Source organism: Jaculus jaculus, chromosome 2 (assembly GCF_020740685.1).
Source record: "Jaculus jaculus isolate mJacJac1 chromosome 2, mJacJac1.mat.Y.cur, whole genome shotgun sequence".
NCBI lineage: Eukaryota > Metazoa > Chordata > Mammalia > Rodentia > Dipodidae > Jaculus > Jaculus jaculus.
This window is the reverse complement of record NC_059103.1, coordinates 58,832,228-58,852,553: the sequence shown is the minus strand read 5'-3', so window position 1 is coordinate 58,852,553 and position 20,326 is coordinate 58,832,228. Positions and strand designations below refer to the sequence as shown.

The window sequence follows — 20,326 nt, the reverse complement described above, 5'->3', positions numbered from 1 at the left end:
CTGGATTAAAGGTGTACACCACCACACATGGTTCACAACAGTTTTTTTTTTTTATTTTTAAATTTTTATTTATTTATTTAATTGAGAGCGACAGTCACAGAGAGAAAGACAGATAGAGGGAGAGGGAGAGGGAGAGAATGGGCACGCCAGGGCTACCAGCCTCTGCAAACGAACTCCAGATGCGTGCGCCCCCTTGTGCATCTGGCTAATGTGGGACCTGGGGAACCGAGCCTCGAACCGGGGTCCTTAGGCTTCACAGGCAAGCGCTTAACCCCTAAGCCATCTCTCCAGCCCTCACAACAGTTTTTAAAGCAAATGAAGATCAAGAAAACATCAAACTCCACAAAGTCTTCAATGTGACAGGGACTAACTCACAACTCTCTATTATTAACTCTGAAAAGTTGGAAAAAGATATTCTAAGCACATGCAAATAGGAAACAAGCAGGTGTGGCCACACTAATCTTACAAAATGAACTTTAAACCAAAAGTAATTAAAAGAAGACCACTTCATACTGTTGAAACAATTCAACAGGAAGATATTATAATCTTAAGCATTTATCATCAAACACAGGTTCACCCAATTTTTAAAAACTTATTTTATTTATTTGAAAGAAAGAGGGAGAGAGAGAGTTATAGAGAGAGAGGAAGAGAATGGGCATGCCAAGGCCTTCAGCCACTGCAAACGAACTCCAGGTACATGCGCGCCCTTAGGCATCTGGCTTACATGGGTCCTGGAGAATCGAACTGGGATCCTTTGGCTTTGCAGGTAAACACTTTAACCGCAAAGCCATCTCTCCAGTCCAGGTTCATCCAATTTTATAAAACAGAATTTACTAGACATTAAAGCAAATATAAATAACAGCAAAATATAAATGGTCAACTTTAATACCTGATTCTTGTTAATAGATTATCTAACCAGGAAATAAATAAACAATGGAGCTAAATGATACCATAGATAAATGGACTTCACAGATATCCACAGAATATTTTATCTATGCTCTACAGAATACATTCTTCTCAGTAGCTCACAGAACATTCTCTCTTTTAAAAATATTTACTTATTTGCAAGGAGAGAAAGAGAGAGTGAGAGAGAGAGAGGGAGGGAGAGAGAGAAATACAGAGAAAAGAGGCACACAGAGAATGGGCAACACCAGGGCCTGTATCCACTGCAAACAAACTCCAGAAACATGTGCCACTTTGTGCATCTGGTTTATGTGGGTACTGGAGATTCGAACCCAAGTCCTTAGGTTTTCCAGGTGTGTACCTTAACTGCTAAGCCATCTCTCCAGCTCTCATAGAACCTTCTATAAAACTGATGACACAAAGCAAGTCTCCACAAATTTAGGAAAAAAAGAAACAACTGCTTGTATTATATCTGATCACAATGCAATAAAGCTAGAAGTCAATAAAAACAGAAACAACAGCCGGGTGTGGTGGCGCACGCCTTTAATCCCAGCACCCAGGAGGCAGAAGTAGGAGGACTGCCATGAGTTCAAGGCCACCCTGAGACTCCATAGTGAATTCCAGGTCAGCCTGGGCTAGAGTGAGATCCTGCCTTGAAAAAACAAAACAAAACAAAAAAGGATAAAAAGAGAAACAACAGAAAATAAAGCAACTCCTGGAGATTTAACAATGTAGTACTGAGCAATGATCAATTCATTAAAGAAATGAGAAGGAAATGAAAAAAATACATAGAACTGAATGAAAATACAACATAGCAAAATGTATGGAACACAATGAAGGCCGTACCAAGAGGAATGTTTACAGCTTTAAATGCCTACATTACAAAAATAGAGAGATCTCAAATAACATAATGATCCATCTGAAGGCCTTGGAACAACAAGAACATTTCAAAATCAAAAGTACCAAACAAGGGCTGGAGAGATGGCTTAGCGGTTAAGCACTTGCCTGTGAAGCCTAAGGACCCCGGTTCGAGGCTCGGTTCTCCAGGTCCCACGTTAGCCAGATGCACAAGGGGGCGCACGCGTCTGGAGTTCGTTTGCAGAGGCTGGAAGCCCTGGCGTGCCCATTCTCTCTCTCTCCCTCTATCTGTCTTTCTCTCTGTGTCTGTCGCTCTCAAATAAATAAATAAATAAACAAATTTAAAAAAAAGTACCAAACAAAAAGAAACAATTGGGCTGGAGAGATGGCTTAGTGGTAAAGGCACTTGCCTGTAAAGCCGAAGGACCCATGTTCGACTCTCCAGATCCAATGTAAGCCAGACACACAAAGAGGCACAGTTTAAGGCTGTACATGCTTACTACGTGGTGCAAGCATCTGGAATTTGCCTGCAAAGCCAAAGGATCCAGGTTTGATTCCCTAGTACTAATGTAAAAGGCAGATGCACAAGATGGCGCCATGCATCTGGAATTTGTTGGCAGTGGCTAGGGACCCTGGTGTACCCATTTTCTCTTCATTTGCCTCTGTCTCTCTCAAATAAATAAATATTTAAAAGTTTAATTTAAAAAAAACTGATGAAACAAAGAGGTGGGTCTTAAAAAACATAAAGAAGCCAGTTGTGGTGGAAAATTGCTGCGAAGTGAAGGTGGAAGGATCAAGAGTTCAAGGCCAACCTGGGCTAAAGTTAAAAAAAAAAGTAAATAAAGATTGATAAACTCCCACATGAACCAAAGCAAAGAAATAAATGACACTAATGAACAAAATTTAGAGATGAAAAGGGGGATATAAGAGCCAAAGGAAGGGTAGGACTCCTTACAATGTGCTCCTCTAGACACAAAATGGCCTGGATATCCATGACCTCACAGTGCCTGACACTACCTACACAAGACCATCATAAGAGGAGGATAAGATCATGACATCAAACTAAAAGAGAGACTGGGGCTGGAGAAATGGCTTAGTGGTTAAGTGCTTGCATAAGGACCCTGGTTCAAGGCTTGTTTTCCCAGGGCGTACATAAGCCAGATGCACAAGGGGGCACACGCATCTGGAGTTCATTTGCAGTGGCTGGAGGCCCTGGCGTGCCCATTCTCTCTCTCTTCTGCCTCTTTCCCTCTCTTTCATTGTCAAATAAAATAAAACAAAAAATTATTTAAAAAAATAAAAATAAATAAAAGAGATTGAGAGGGGGAGGGGATATGATGGAGAATGGAGTTTCAAAGGGGAAAGTGGTGGGTTGGGAGGACATTACCATGGGATATTGTTTACAATCATGGAAATTGATAATAAAAAAATGATGAATGATGGGCTGGAGAGATGGCTTAGTGGTTAAGCGCTTGCCCGTGAAGCCTAAGGACTCCGGTTCGAGGCTCGATTCCTCAGGACCCACGTTAGCCAGATGCACAAGGTGGCGCATGTGTCTGGAGTTCGTTTGCAGTGGCTGGAAGCCCTGGCACACCCATTCTCTCTCTTTCTCCTCCCTTCTCTCTCTGTCTCAAATAAATTGCTCTCAAATAAATAAATAAATAATAAGATAAAACTTTAAAAAAATGCCTCCAGGAGGCATTAATTCCCAAATCTCCATCAGCTGGGAACCTAGCATTCAGAACACCTAAATTTATGGGGGACACCTGAACAAACCACCACATTCCACCTCTGGCCCCCATAAACTGATAACCATACATGATGTAAAATGCAATAGTCCATCAAGCTGTACTTACAGCGAGCTTCTCACACAAACAGCTAGCCCAGTCCAAGTAAAGCTCTTTCTCACCCCCATAAGCCAAACCTCACAGTCCATAGTACTTACTGCATTCAGGTCTTTCACCAGAATAGTCCATCAAGCTCTACTTACAGCACTGCCAAGCATCTCTCAGGCCAAAGTTTCAAATCCTTCCACATTCCTCTGGAAAATCAGCTCCAAAAGACCAAAGCTACACAGGCAGGTGTCTAGCAGCAAATGACACCACTCCTCGGTACCACTATTACTGTTGCAGCCAGGTTCGCTTTGCTGGTAGAAATCACCCACCCAAGAGCAGCTTGTGGGAAAAAGAAGTTTATTTTGGTTTACAGGCTCGAGGGGAAGCCCCACAGTGGCAGGGGAAAACAACGACATGAGCAGAGGGAGGACATCACCCTGGCCAACATAAGGTGGATAACAGCAACAGGAGAGTGTGCCAAACAGTGGTACGGGGACACTGGCTATAGCACTCATAAGCCCGCCCCCAACAATACACTGCCTGCAGGAGGCATTAATTCCCAAATCTCCTTCAGCTGGGAACCTAGCAGTCAGAACACCTAAGTTTATGGGAGACACCTGAACAAATCACCAAATCTACCAAGGCCCAAGAAATATTACAGAAGAGGTAGAGGATTAAATATGAATGCTGCTCTCATATTAGCCAGAGAACCTTCTCCAGGGAGATGGTGGCAAACACTGAGAAGGCTCAAAACACCTGAAAACAGAAAATTAGAGTCTATTGAGTGCTCAACACTGAAGGACATCTCCAACATGCCCTCCAAGGCTCAGAAAACATGACGGGAGGGGGCAGAAAGAATGTAAGACCACAGAGTGGGAAGGTGTACTGTGAGACGTTGTCTTCCCTACAGTGTTTACCCATACTTCCACTGGGGGACCTTGTGGAATGGGGGAGGAGGAGAGGATATTTTGCACAACGTTCACATATTAAAGTTCTCCATAAAAAATAAAAAATAGGGCTGGAGAGATGGCTTAGCGGTTAAGTGCTTGCCTGTGAAGCCTAAGGACCCCGGTTCAAGGCTTGGTTCCCCAGGTCCCACGTTAGCCAGATGCACAAGGGGGCGCACGCGTCTGGAGTTTGTTTGCAGAGGCTGGAGGCCCTGGCACGCCCATTCTCTCTCTCTCCCTCTATCTGTCTTTCTCTCTGTGTCTGTTGCTCTCAAATAAATAAATTTAAAAATAAAAAAATAAAAAATACACCATTGTAAGATGCTAGTGAAGTAATTCATTATTGTGAAGATGACTAACAAACCAAGAGTTATTTAAAAAAAAAGAATGGTAGCTACCAATCAGAAAAATGAAGCAATGTGAATTGCAAGGGCTTTCATATAAATCCCTCCTTCATGACATCACTCGCCTGTTGACATTTCCTCAGGGGCCTCTCCGAGAGGCAGGTGGGGTGGGCAGTGGAGCAGGACACCACTGTGGATCTACTTGTCTCACTTATCCACACTGGAATGAGGACTGCAGTTGTACCTTCTCTTCTGAGGTCATTATTTCATAAAGGGAGAGAACACATGTATTACAACAATGTGACCTTAGATAAAGGTTGGCTGGCCCAAACCAGGTCAGGTGAAAATTTTCAGCTAATCTGTCTTCTGGTAAGTAATCATAACAGAAATGGACAAAAAGGAAAGTTGCGGTGTTGCCATTAAATTAAATTCCCTCAGGCTAGAGTGGGGGCAGTTGAGAAAGAAAGGGAAGGGCCCAGGGGACAACAGAGGGTATCAGCAGTCTAGAAAGGGGCCTGTGATGTTTTGACAACAGCCAGCCCCACTGGGATTCAGTAGTAAGCTCAGTGAGAGGGAGGAAGGGAGAAAAGAAGGGAGGGAGGGAGGAAGGGAGGGAGGCTTCTTCTGTATCAAGAGCAGACACACACTCCAGCAAGTGGATGGATCCCTGGGGCTGGGGCTGGGGCTGTGCAGTGTGGGAGGGCAAGTTCCACACTGCTCTATAGTCCCGTTGACTGGCCACCTCTATGCTAGTCACCATAGAACATACTTGGAATGCTAGTGGGCTCCCAAACTTGGGGGAAGACCTGAACCCATGGAGCCCTGGCTAGCCCAGCCTGCGTCCTCAGGAGGGGATGAAGCAGCCTTTCTGGAGGAGGAATGGGGCACTTCAGAGGAGCTTTCCACGGCAGAGGCCATAGCTGTGCCAAACAAGTTCCACTGGCAGCCGAGGCAGTGAGAACAGGGCAGATGGGGTGGGCTGCCCACTGTGCCTCAGGCCTGTGCCCTCTGCTTTGGGGAGTCATAGGATTTATGGCTTAAATGTGAAATGTCTCCTGGCACTGCTGTGGGAGGCTCTGGAAACTTCAGGAGGTAGGGTCTAGCTGAAGGAGGTAGGTCACTGGGGGTGGGCCCTTAAAGGTATCTTGTCCCTGCTTACTTCCTGTCTTGCTCTTTGCTTCCTGTCTGCCACAAAGTGAACAGCTTCTGTCATATGACCTGCCACCATGATGTTCTGCTCAAGCATGTGTGGCACAAGAACAGCAATGTCAGGCACCAGAACAGAGATTGGTTTAAGTTCTGAATGACTTTATCTTCTCTTAATTTTTATTTCCTTGGCTGAAAAATCCTCGCCCCCCACTTTTCACATTACTTACATTACAGGTTATGGTGCTGTAATATGAGCATGCTTGCCGTGTTTTGCAAACTTTAAAAGTACAAAGTAAAGATTAATTATAAGGAGGAAAAACAGTAAGAAATTAAAAAAAATAACCCTTCTACTGCCTCAGATTTTTACTGTGACCTCTCTTCTATCTTCATCTCTATGATAAACTACAAGACTTATATATGTGTAATTTGGGAGCAATCAAGTCAATACTGTGGTACTGTTTAATATTAAGTGGGTCTCTGAAACTTCTGTGAGCTTTCTCAGCACTGCTGTATGGGACAGAGTGGAGGAATTTGACATGCTCCAAGGCTGGTGGGGGCCAGGTCTCCAGGCACTGACCTCAGGCTCCACTCGTTCTAGGCTATGAGCTTATACCAGAGAGCCAACTCCTAGGAAGGATGAATGGAACCAGGTGGAAGTAATCTTGGGACCTCTAAGATAGGTCATGAAAGGATCTGGGCTTCTTCCTCTGTGCTCTTCTTCTCCTCGCTGCCCTACAGAAAGGCCATGGGGCAAGGAACAGGCCTCCTATGAAAAAGTAGCACTCAACAGGCATGAGGGAGCCACCTACCTGGTAGCCTCTGCTTTAGCCTCAGCAGAGCCCATGGTGATGTTTGAGCTGCTCTAGACACCAGAACCATGGCCAGGGTGAGTTTGGAAAGTGCTGCTATTAGAAACCTTATAAGGCCAGGAGGCTCACTGAGGCTTCAGAGAACCATTCAAAATTAAAACAGGAGTGACATATTCCAAGTCTTTTTTTTGTTTGTTTGTTTGGTTTTTCGAGGTAGGGTTTCACTCTAGTCCAGGTTGACCTGGAATTCACTATGTAGTCTCAGGATGGCCTCGAACTCACAGTGATCCTCATACCTCTGCCTCCCAAGTGCTGGAATTAAAGGCGTGTGCCACCACGCCTGGCTCATATTCCCAGTTTTGAAATAAAATCACCATCAGCAGAAAAAATACTATATTCAGCAAAGCTAACCTCATTAATGAGGTAGAAATGATGATGTCCCAAGACAACTAAAAGCCAAGAGAATTTGACATTAGCACACCAGCCTTCTAAAAGAGGAGTTCTACTTCCAAAAGGAAAAGAGGAGTTCTACATCCAAAAGGAAAAGAAAGGTCACTACTATACTGAAAACCTAGACACCCTTGAAAGTAGACACCAGAGGAAAGCAAAAAAGAACAAAACCTTAGCTAGCCACCAAACCACACCTATGACCACCATAGGAAACAGACAAAAAATATTCAAAACAAATAAAGGAAATTTTTTTTCTTTTTTTATATATTTTTTGTTCATTTTTATTTATTTATTTATTTGAGAGTGACAGACAGAGAGAAAGACAGATAGAGGGAGAGAGAGAGAATGGGCGAGCCAGGGCTTCCAGCCACTGCAAACAAACTCCAGACGTGTCGCCCCCTTGTGCATCTGGCTAACGTGGGACCTGGGGAACCGGGCCTCGAACTGGGGTCCTTAGGCTTCACAGGCAAGCGCTTAATGGCTAAGCCATCTCTCCAGCCCAAATAAAGGAAATTTAATAAGATGACAAGTCATTACATACCTATAACCTTCAATGTAAATGAATTAAATTGTTCAATTCAAAGATCAGAAATGAGTTAAAGAAAAGCAGAGAAAAAAAGAAAGAGAAACAAAAACAAAAGTTCCAAGCTAAGTGTGGCAGTTCACTCATCCATTATCTCAGCACTCTGGAGGCTGAGGCAGGAAGATCACTGTGAGTTTAAGGCTTGCCTCGGCTACAAATCCCAGAGTATACTGCCTACAACAAAGTCACTTATGGGAAAGACACCCAAGGACTGAAAGCGAAGGGATAGAAAAAGATCATTACAGCTTGAACATAAAATGCCCCCATAAACAAATGTGTTGAACAATGGGTCACATGCTGCTCCAACTTACTTGACTTCACCTTGAAGACTAAATAAAGTTCTCGCAATGTGAGTTGGAGTTCAATGGAAAAAAAAATATCCTATTTAGAATTTTTTCAGTATGTAATATGGTTCCTGTTTGCATTTGAACAGTTTTTGTCTGTTGTTTTGAGACAGGGTTTTGCTATGTAGTCCAGGCTGGCTTTGAACTTGTAATCCCTCTGCCTATTCCTGAACTCAGGGCTCTAGGCATCCGAGTGCTCAGATTAAAGGTGTGTGCAGATAAGCTTGGCCTTGCATTTTAAGAAAAGATTTGCCATGTGAAAAAAGTTGGTGACATGATTTCTCTACCAAGAGATCCAAGTTATATAAGAAAGCAACCAGTTTTCTATGTTTTGGTTCCTTTTTTTTTTGTTGTTGTTTTTTTGAGGTAGACTCTCACTCTAGTCCAGGCTGACCTGGAATTCACTATGGAGTCTCAGGATGACCTTGAACTCATGGCGATCCTCCTACCTCTGCCTCCCGAGTGCTGGGATTAAAAGCATGCACAACCATGCCTGGCAGGTTACTTTTTCTAAAAGACATTTTTATTTTTAGTTATTTATTTATTAGAGACAGAGAAAGGGAGAGAGAGCTAGAGAGTGCGTGAGAATGGTAGTGCCAGGGCCTCTAGCCACTGCAAACGAACTCCAGACGCATGCGCCACCATGTGCCTCTGTCTTACGTGAGACCTGGAGAATCAAACCTGGGCCCTTAGGTTTCGCAGGCAAATGCCTTAACTGCTAAGCTATCTCTCCAACCCTGTTTTGGTTTCTTTTTGAGACAGGGTTCCCATATACACTTAAGTCTGGTGACTAGCCTGCTTCAGACCCCTGAGTGCTGGGATTCTAGCTGTGCTGAGCATGCCCTGCTCTTTTTCAACTGTCTAGGTTCATGCATGAACAGTGCAAGTGGATTCAAAGCCAAGGAGTGAGGTGCCAGAATCCTTGTGCACACTATAGCAAGGGCCTCCCTACAGTCAGGAGGGCTCTCACTCTCCTGCTAGTAGCAATGATGTTATTATCCTGGGATGCTGCCTAGCTTCCACAAGAATAGCAAGGAAGCAAAAAGAAATTTGGTAAATATGACTACACTTTCCCCAAAAGTTATAAGCTATGCTGCCATTCCTAACAGCAGTATATTCTTAAAGCACTTCAACACACATTTTTTTCCTTGAGCCTACAAAACTACTGGGAGTCAGGTGGCAAGAGTAATGTCACTCCTAATCTAAGGCCAAGGCAGAATTGAGTGTGGGGCTGTCCACAGCTTATGAACAATAAAGGTTCTAAGCTCCACATTTCTTCCTAAAGTCACTACATGTGATGGTTCTGTTGACATAAAAGCTACTTTTCAGGGGGATGGGGAGAGAGCTCAGTGATTAAAGGTGTTTATTTACAAAGTCGGCTAAACCAGGTTCAATTCTCCAGCTACCCATATAAAGCTGGATGGGCATTCATATGCAGCTGCAAAGAGATCCTGATGTATGTGCATGCGTGCACATGCGTGCGCGCGCACACACACACACACACACTTCAAAAACTTAAACTTTGAGTTGGGAACAATTCAGAAAGTACTTTGAGCCTCTGGGTCCTTTGGTATGATGCAATGATCACTGTCACTACCCAAATGGCTATACAGCTCTGTCTGGCATAGGGCAGATGCTCCTAAAATTGTGTGGACACATACGTAGTCAGGCCCTCTTAGCCCTTTGGGACAGATGGGTTCCTGATAATTTGTGTGATTTCCACATGAGGAAATGTTTTTGCTTCTCTTACACAATGAGTACTAAGGAAGTGGCTTTCATAACTCAGTCTCTGCCTATAATTACCCTTCAGCCCTAAAAATGACCTTGGAAGAACAATGAACTGCAGTTACACTACCATGCCCTTGTGCATGTAAAGAAGGACTTGGTGATGGTGACCCTGGGGGCCATGGGTGGAGAATGATATGGTGTGGGTGCCAAGAGGAAGTGGACTGGAGACTACAATGGTTACCTTGCTGCAGACAGTCTTGACCTGGTGTAGTCTGTCCAGAGATTCCTGCGGGTTCCCCAGATACTGCTGCAGCTCTGCGTGTAATATGCGCATGGAGAAAGGGACCATGGAACCTAAAATTGAAATAAAAACTGAGTTAGTGTGCTTCCTGTGACTCTGTGTGTTTTCTGATTGAGCATATATCAGAAGGCAGCACTTGCAGGTATCCCAGTGGAAATGAGGACAGAAGCCCTTTAGTTCTTTGTCTAGCTCTAAAATGCACATTGTCTTTCTCTGTAAAGCTGCATTTATGCATATGCAGACACTATTAAAGGAGGCAGTGGAAGTCCCCACTATTCCTTCAGCTCTATGGCACCCATGGAGATGCACCACCAGTGAATACAGTGGTAGAGAACAGCCGCCCTAAGACAAAAGACAGAGCAGAGTGCTCTTCTGTGACAAGCCCATGTGGAAGACTTCACAGGAAGCCCTAACTGAGAACTGGAAAGCAAGCAACTGGTTTTGAAAGTGCTTTCGGGGTCTGGTAGCTCAGTGAGGTTATATTTCTAGCCTGAAATGGATTATGCATCAGGACTTGAATAAGAAATATTCCCAACAGGCCCATATTTTGAACACTTGATTGTCAGCTCTTGGCACTATTTTGAGAGGTTAGGAGATGAGTTGACTGGGTAAGTCCTTAGGCTTATCTTGTCCCTGACTGCTTCTTGCCTCACCTCTGTTTTCTGTATACTATGGGGTGACAAATCTCCATAGCCAAACATTCTCAGTGTCACAATGTTCTGCTCAAGTCCATGGCAAAGAGACCATGGACTGAACACCCTGAAGCCATGAGCCAAAATAAATCCTTTCAATTTGTTTCTGTCAGGCACTTGGTCACAGAGAGCAAAGTCTGACAATGTACCATGAAAATAGCAGACAGCAACTGCATGGTTAGAATGAAGGACTTCCAAGATAAACATATGCAGATCTGGAGTGCAGTTTGGAAGATGGTCAGAAAACAACCTGTGTAAAATTTGCAAGCCACTGAACCTCTCTACACTTCAGTTTACTCATTTTCTAATTACTCAGGATTACCAAGGGTATGTCATGAACCACACTAAGACAGGCTTCAAGTCAAAGCTTCTCTTTATCCTTAATAAGAAAGGACAAAAAAGGATAGTCAGAAATAAAAATATGGGCTGGAGAGATGGCTTAGCGGTTAAGGCGTTTGCCTGCAAAGCCAAAGGACCTTGGTTCGACTCTCCAGGACCCACATAAGCCGGATGTACAAGGTGGCACATGTGCCTGGAGTTCGTTAGCAGTGGCTGGAGGCCCTGATATGCCCATTCTGTCTGTCTGTCTCTCTCTCTGTGTCTGCCTGCCTGCCTCTTTCCTCCTCTCCCTCTCTCAAATAAATAAATACATAAATAATTTTTTAAAGAAAATAAGCAACACGTGGAAAATGGGTTCTGTTGTGGTAATGATGGAGAAAAGAGTGATAATAACTGTTGAGTTGAAAGTGACTGAACTTTCTTTTTTCTTAATTATTTATTTGTATATGTGTGTATGAACTCCAGACACATGTGCCACTTTGTGCATCTGGCCTTACGTGGGTACTGGGGAATTGAACCCAGTCATTTTGCTTTTCAGGCAAAAGCCTTCACCATTGACCCATTTCCCCAGCCCCTGTTTTATTTATTAATTTATTTTAACATGGTTCTGGGGATCACATGCTTATAGTGCAAGTACCTTACCATCTGAGCTATTTCCCCAGCCTGAATAACTGAGTTTAAAATTTGGTACAAGCCATTTCACTTTTCTAGGTAAAAATAGTGAGTGATGTGCAAGTGGTGTCTCTTCTATCCCTAGGTATCAGGCAGGCAAGAGGCAGTAATCATCCCATACGGCTCAACAATATGCCTTGATGAGAATGCAACAGCCCTGAGGTCTGGAGAGGCACAGAATCTAGGACTACTGGACATTTTCAATTCAACTTATAATAAATCAGCTATACATATTAAATATGGTGGGCATCACTTGCACTGTGTCCACTGCCTGGGGAAATTTCTACATTTGGAATGCCATAAAACATACCATAAAAAATGAAGACATGGGGGCTGGAGAGATGGCTTAGCGGTTAAGCGCTTGCCTGTGAAGCCTAAGGACCCCGGTTCGAGGCTTGGTTCCCCAGGTCCCACGTTAGCCAGATGCACAAGGGGGCGCACGCGTCTGGAGTTCGTTTGCAGAGGCTGGAAGCCCTGGCACACCCATTCTCTCTCTCTTCCTCTATCTGTCTTTCTCTCTGTGTCTGTCGCTCTCAAATAAACAAATAAATAAAAAAGAGAAAAAAAAAAGATAGAAAGCCAACTTGGCTTAAAAAAAAAAAAAAGAAGACATGCAACTTCCCATTTTTCCTGGGAAGGGAACAGAACATGTAAGTTTCAGCTCCCAATTTCTGTAGAGACCCTGTCCCCTTCACCCTGTGGTACCTCAGTCTTGTCTGGGAAGGGCATGCATGAGCTCCATCAGCTGGTTCCCTATAGAAACTTTGCCCTGCTCATCCTATGGGACCTCCCATCTTTTGGGAGGGTGTGTAAGTTCCAGCTGGTAATCCTTTATAGAAACCCCACTCCATTCATCCCTGCAAGTGCAAGGGACCTCCCATGTTGCCTAAGAATTCCCTTGAGAAACCCTACCCATCTCACCCAGTAGAACTTGTAATGTCTGGGAAGGGCAGAGTTCTGGCTATTGGTTCTCCTTAGAAACTCTGTCCCCCATCACCCACTGATACAGATTATAAGCAAGGTAACTTTCTTTTGCAGGTAGTCAGCTAGGGACATGGGCCCAAAAGAACATGGATGCCACCCTGCCCTGGAGAGACTAGAGGTCCAGACTGATTCAGTCTTATCTAAGATGGCAATAAAGAGCAGCATCCTGAATCTTCCTCCTGTTCCTAGGCTTGTCCCAATCTTGGAAGGCACTTTTTGAGTCTCGGTTTGTTTTCTGGTCCACCAACCAATCAAGGTCTTTCATATACATTTGAACTTGGTATTGAAGCTCATCCTATTTGGATGCTTAATTTATAAAAGTCCTGTTTTGTGTTCTGGTTTTTTGAGATAGGATTTCACTTTAATCCATGCTGAATTCACTATGTAGTCTCAGAGTGGCCTTGAACTCATGGCGATCCTCCTACCTCTACCTCCCATGTGCTGGGATTAAAGGCATGTGCCACCACATCCAGCTATAGAAAATTCTGATTCAAAAGCTGCTACATGCATCTCCCTGGGTTGTCCCTCTGAGGACCCCTCCCACCCCAGAGGAAGAAACCCCTCTGAGCTTTTCTGCCTTTCTTCTTTCTTATTTCTACCCTCTATTAAAATAAATCTTTAGCTGAGTGTGGTGGGGCATGCCTTTAATCCCAGCACTCAGGAGGCAGAGGTAGGAGGATTGTCATGAGTTCAAGGCCACCCTGAGATGGCAGAGTTAATTCCAGGTCAGCCTGGACCAGAGTGAGACCCTACCTCAACCCCCCCCCCCAAAAAAAACCAAAAAAAATCTTTCATAATTTACTCTTTTTTGTGCCTGCATTAAAAAGTATTTTATTTTTACTTATTTATGAGACAGAGAGAGCGAGAGCGAGAGAGCATGCAAGAGAAAGGGAAATAGACTTGAGAGCCACTGGTTTATGAAATTCTAAGCTCATCCAGACCCAAGGCTCTCAACTCCACAATATCATGTAATGCACAGGACTTGCTATCTTTACTGGTACCTAAGTGGGACAGGTTGCTTAACTTCCAGTAGCTGAATTCCCATTAGGAATCCTCTTCCCTTCAACCTTCAATCAGTGGGTATAGTCTCCCTTACAATGGGGCTAAGACTCCACTTGAACCCCAGCCCTCAGAGTATACAAGAAGTAGAACTTGAGGTCTGGTCTCATTTGATCTTGGTAGGTAAGCGTGGTCAGGTTTGGTGAGTACTTGGATGAAAAAAAAATGTGTGTGTGTATAATTTATTTACTTATTTTTAAGAGGGGGGGGGAGGGAGGGAGGGAACTGGTATGCCAGGGCCTCAGCCACTACAATCGAATGCCAGACTCTTGTGCCACCTTGTGCGCACATGTGACTTTGCGCTTGCCTCACTCTTCTGCATCTGGCTTATGTGGGATCTGGAAAGTCGAACATGGGTCCTTAGGCTTCACAGGCAAGTGCCTTAACCACTAAGTCATCTCTCCAGCCACAAAAAATTAATATTTTGTTCATTTATTTACTTGAGACAGACAGAAAGAGAGAGAAAGTGGGTACACCAGGGCCTCTAGCCACTGCAAATGAACTCCATATCCATGTGTCACTTTGTGCACCTGGCTTTATGTGGGTACTGGGGATTCCTACCTGGATCCTTTGATTTTGCTAGCAAGCACCTTAATTGCTAAGCTATCTCTACCCTGGATGAAAAATATTTATTTATTTTTTTTTGTTTATTATTTATTTATTTGAGAGTGACAGGCAGAGAAAGAGAGAGAGAGAATGGGGCGCCAGGGCTTCCAGCCACTGCAAACAAACTCCAGATGCGTGCGACCCTTGTTCATCTGGCTAACATGGGTCCTGGTGAATTGAGCCTTCAACCACGGTCCTTAGGCTTCACAGGCAAGCACTTAACCGCTAAGCCATCTCTCCAGCCCCAAAAATATTTTTAATAGAATTATAGAAGAAGGGGCTGGAGAGATGGCTTAGTGGTTAAGGTGCTTGCCTGCAAAGCCAAAGGATCCAGGTTCTACTCTCCAGAACACACATAAGCCAGATGCACAAGGTGGTGCATGCATCTGGAGCTCATTTGCAATGGCTGAAGGCCCTGGCATGCCCATTCTCTCTCTCTCTCTCTCTCTCAAATAAATAAATAAATAAATAAATTAATTAATTAATTAAAATATATTAAAAAAGAATTATAGAAGAAAAATTTCCAAATCTATGGAAAGAGAGATCTGTTACAAGAGCCATAAAGCACACTAAATAGGGAATTCCGGGTAAGATGGCTGCATATTAGCCACACCAAAGCAGCCTGGGGAGGGAAATACAGAAACACAGCAAAATACTCTTCTACTGAAAAGTGAAAGTGTATAAGTTATTATCAACCACAGCAGAGAAGCAAGAGATACCAACATCTTCCAGAAAGAAGGAAACAGCCAGAATTCCACTGAGGTAACAGCAGCCCTGATCCATGAGCATACCCGCCTGGCGGCACATAGCGGTGGGAAAAGAAATGAAATGAGGGGATTTTCCATTCACATAAACCTCCTCACAGTTAAGACACCTGAAAGGGAAGACAGCAGGGACCAGCTGAGCAGCTGCTGAAGGAGAACACAAACAGGACCAGCCAAGCAGCTCTGGTACAACTCCAGGCACCCTGCAAAGTCTCCCATCCCCTACCCATCAGGGCCATGAACGTTGGGAGGACTCATTCATCCCCAGTCACCTGACACCGACAAAGATCAAGGTGAGCACTCAGTGTTGGTGAGATTGGAAGCCATCCCATAAGGCAACAGGGCCTATTTATACAAAGCTATACACATAGGCCTGCACTGGAAGTGCTAATCTCTCTTTCCATGTCATAAAAGGTTACATATGATATTCGAATGATATATTCTTGGTTGGCTTTACTCATCTCAAGAAAGCTGTATTTTGGGGCTTCACCCAGTCTATTATAATACTTGAATAGCAGACAAACTCAACACCTAGGGTCACATCTGCTGTTTCTCTTGTTGTATAACAGCTAGACCTTAAACTCCTTCACTGAAGATATAGAAACTCGGATTTACAAAGATAACAACACTGCAGATAACTAGAAAACCCAAGCATCTAATTAACTCAAGATGCAAAAATCTCCACATTATAAAATGAGAAACACAAAAAAAAAAATCAAGATAATATAATCCCGCCCAAAATTATAAATCCATCAGAAATGACCTTCAGTGAGACTGCTTTAGATGAAATGCTTAACAAAGATTTCAAAAAAATGATTATATCTATGTTCAAAGGAATCAAAGAAAACAATCAAAGAACACAGGAAACCAAATTAATAAAATTACATTACATTATCAAATATGCATAAGGAAACATAAATAATGAAAAAAATATCAATCAGAATTACTAGAAATGAAAAACAGAGTAAATCAAATGGATAACTCTGTAGAAAGCCTTGCCAGTAGAATGAATCAAGGAGAGGATGGAATATCTAAACTAGAAGACCAGGTGGCAGATCTAATACAGACCAACAAAGAGAAAGACAAGCAAATATGAAGGCATGGAAGGGAATTTCAATATATTCGGGACACTATGAAGAGATCAAACATAAGAATTCAGGGCATAGTAGAATAATTTCACTCCAAAAGCATAGCAGGTATTTTCAACAAAATCACAGAAGAAAATTTAGCCCAAGGAGGGAAAGTGATGCCAATGCAGATACAGGCAGCCTATAGAATGCCAAACAGACAAAATCTGACCAGGAAAGAACCTCTTACTGTCATATTAGAATTAAATTACAAAACACATAAACCGAAGAAAATACATTGAAAGCAGTTAGAAAGAAAAAGCATCACATACAAATGCAAGCCCATCAGGATCACATCAGATTACTCAACACACACTTTAAAAGCCAGAAAGGCTTAGAATGATATATTGAAAGTTCTGAAAGACAGCAGTCAACCAAGATTACTTTATCCTGCAAAACTATACATTCAAATAGATGGAGAACTAAGGACATTCCACCAAAAAAGCAGGCTAAAGGAATACATGAAGACCAAACCAGCTTTGCAGAAAATGCTTGACAGGATCCTCCATGTGGAAGAGAAGGAAAAGCACACACATAAGGAGCACCCCCCACCAAAAAAAACCCCTCAAATACTAGTTAATGTAAAGAGAGCAAAGGTATAATCTGAAGAACTAGAAAACATAAAAACAGAAGATGAACCTAGACTCTTATTCATCATCATGCAGAAAAATCAACTTCAAATGAAGCAAAGACCACACAATGTAAGACCTGAACCCTGAAATGACTACATGAAAAAGTTAGAAGAAAACTCTAAGGTATAGGTGTAGGGAATAGGATTCCAGTAGCCCATGGACAAAAGACAATTAATAAACTGGATCTTATGAAACTAATAAATTTCTGTACAGCTAAGGAAACCATCAGCTGAATTCACATACAACCTACATAATGAGAAAAAAACTTTGCCATCTAATCATCTGACAGAAGATTAAAATTTAGAATATACAAAGAGCTAAAAAAAAGCCAAGCAATAAAATAAAAACAATCCACTCAAAAAAGTACACCATGGCACTGAACAGACAGTTCTTAAAAGAAGAAATACATGATAAAACAAATCAAGACAAAAAAATCTAATGAGTACCAAGGATACACGTGCAGAAGTCTGTTCTTTTTCAAAAGGCATTGAGACTGGAGAAGATAAACTACCCCTCACACTTCAGCCAAGCCACAGCTGAAACCAGAGAGGAACTGAGATGTGCAAGAGTGCTACTTCCATGCTGAACCTGATAATCAGTGTCAGGCTGACCTGGAATTCACTAAGTTATCTTAGGGTGGCCTTGACCTCATGGTGATCCTCCTACCTCTGCCTCCCAAGTGCTGGGATTAAAGGTGTGTGCTACCACACCCCACTCCAATGCAGTCTTAAACAAGGTATTTAGTAGATATAAATAAATGACAAATGTATTTTGTTTGCATTTAGAAGTGAAAGACTCAGAATATTTGTCACAATATTGAAGAGAACAACAATGCAATATTACTTAATGATAAGAAATGTATGTGAGAGCTGGAGAGAGAGTTCAGCGGTTAAGACATTTGTAAAACCTAATAACCTGAGTTCAGTCACCCAGTACCTACATAAAGCCAGATGATCAAAGTGATGCATGCATCTGGAGTTCATCTGCAGCAGTTAGAAGCCCTAGATGTGCTCATTCTCTCACTCTGTCACATGGTGGCACAGGCCTCTAATCCCAGCACTCTGGTTTTACTTCTTTTTCAAATTTTATTTATGAGAGAGAGAGAGAGAGAGAGAGAGAGAAAGAAAGAAACAGAGAGAGAATGAATATGAATGAATGGGTGCACCATGGCCTTTAGTCACCCTAAATGAATTCCAGATCCATGAGCCACCTTGTACAACTGGCTTATGTGGTCCTGGGGAATTGAACCAAATCCTTTGGGTTTTGCAGGTAAATGCTTTACCCACTAAGCCATCTCTCCCAGCCCTATCCCAACACTATGGAAGCAGAGGAAGGAGGACTTCTGTGAGGTCAAGGCCAGCTTGAGACTACATAGTGGATTCCAGGTCAGCCTGGGCTATAGTGAGACCCTACCAAAAAAAAAAAAAAAAAAAGAAAGAAAGAAAGAAAAAGAAATAAATGTATATATCACAGTGGTAGTAAATGTGTCTATTATGTTAGGTAGGCCTTGGGTTCAATCCTCAGCACTACAAACAAGCAAACAAATCCCCCCAAAACAACCTATAAAACCAGAGACACTGAAAAATCATAAATGCATACTGCCAGGCTAAAGAAGCAGACCTGAAAAGACCATATATTGTAGGATTCTAATTATATACTATAATGGTTTATGTGCGACCCCAAAGACTCTTGCGTCTCCTGTGAGCACAGCCCTACTGGGAAAGAGGTAGGCCACTAGGAGCTGACTGGAGTTCATGCCTTAGGTGTGTTTGGGGCAGATCTTCAGTGTAGCCCTAAGGTGTGGAGACCAGTTGGAGTTCTGATTAGTTGTGTTTGTTGGTGTTTACTGGATGTTTGGTGATATCTCTCTGCTTGGATCTACAGAAATAAACGAGCTACTTCCACCACTGATGACATCCCTTGGAATTTGAAGCCTGAAATAAACACTTTATTACCATAAGCTACTTCTGGTTGGATATTTGTCCCAGTAACTAGAAGCTGACTGCAACACAGGCATAGCACAGAGGAGTTTTAGGGCAGTGAGACTATGAACATCACTGTAATAACGTTGGGTATAGTGATAATTGAGAAGTATTTCTCTTACTCATGACTTCTCAGATGTAAACTTAGTTTACTAACCAAAGGTTAATATTTAAATATTTTTTTATCATGCCTCAAAATGCACAGTCAAGTTTATTCAGATCAAATTAAAAATATGTAATCAGTACTATTATGGTTGTGTTGTAACACTTGATTCTCAACTGTTAGGAAACTTTTCAGAGGCAGTCTATTGGAAGAGGGCCTTTGAGGGGGATAGCCTGAGAACTTGTTTCAGTTCCTGGTTCAGCTACCATGTGAACAGCTCCACCACACATTTGAACAGCTTTGGAACCGCTCTGCTGTGTTCTCTGTGCCATGTGTATTGTACCTTCTGAAACAGAGTCAAAACAAACCCTTCCCCCTTTAAGTTGTTTCTGCCACAGCAATACAAAGTTCTGTGTGAAGTATTCATTTATTTCTACACTGTTCCCTGCTGGGGTATCAGATGTCCCCCATAAACTTAGGTGATCTGTGTGAGGTATTCCTTTAATTCTATATTGTTCCCTGGTGTGCTGGTGTGAGTCAGGTGTCCCCCATAAACTTAGGTGTGTGTGAGGTATTCCTTTACTTCTATATTGTTCCCTGCTGTGCTGGTGTGAGTCAGGTGTCCCCCATAAACTTAGGTGTTCTGTGTGAGGTATTCCTTTACTTCTACATTGTTCCCTGCTGTGCTGGTGTGAGTCAGGTGTCCCCCATAAACTTAGGTGTGTGTGAGGTATTCCTTTACTTCTATATTGTTCCCTGCTGTGCTGGTGTGAGTCAGGTGTCCCCCATAAACTTAGGTGTTCTGTGTGAGGTATTCTTTTACTTCTACATTGTTCCCTGCTGTGCTGGTGTGAGTCAGGTGTCCCCCATAAAATTACGTGTTCTAGATGTTACATAATTTCAACTGCTGATGGCAACTGAAATTAAAGCTTCTTATAGGTGGTGTATTGTTGGGGCAGGCCTAGTTCCCCAGGCCAGTGTTAAGCACAGTCTCCTATTGCTACTCTCTGTGTTATGTGGGCCAAGGTGATTTACACCCTCTGCTCATACCATCGTTTTCCATCATGGAGCTTCCCCCTTGAGCCTGTAAGCCAAAAAGCCTCTTTTTTTCCACA

At 42.9% G+C, this 20,326-nt stretch overlaps 1 protein-coding gene across 4 annotated transcripts in view; it reads right to left on the bottom strand.

Annotated features, from left to right (window-relative positions):
- Positions 1-20,326, bottom strand: part of Trappc12 (trafficking protein particle complex subunit 12) — a 140,667-nt gene that overhangs the window by 32,537 nt on the left and 87,804 nt on the right. For all 4 annotated transcript variants that reach the window (XM_045143017.1, XM_045143019.1, XM_045143018.1 and 1 more), the window contains exon 6: positions 10,192-10,304. In XM_045143017.1, coding sequence (XP_044998952.1) covers positions 10,192-10,304 — 113 coding nt within the window. The remainder of the gene's footprint in view (positions 1-10,191; positions 10,305-20,326) is intronic.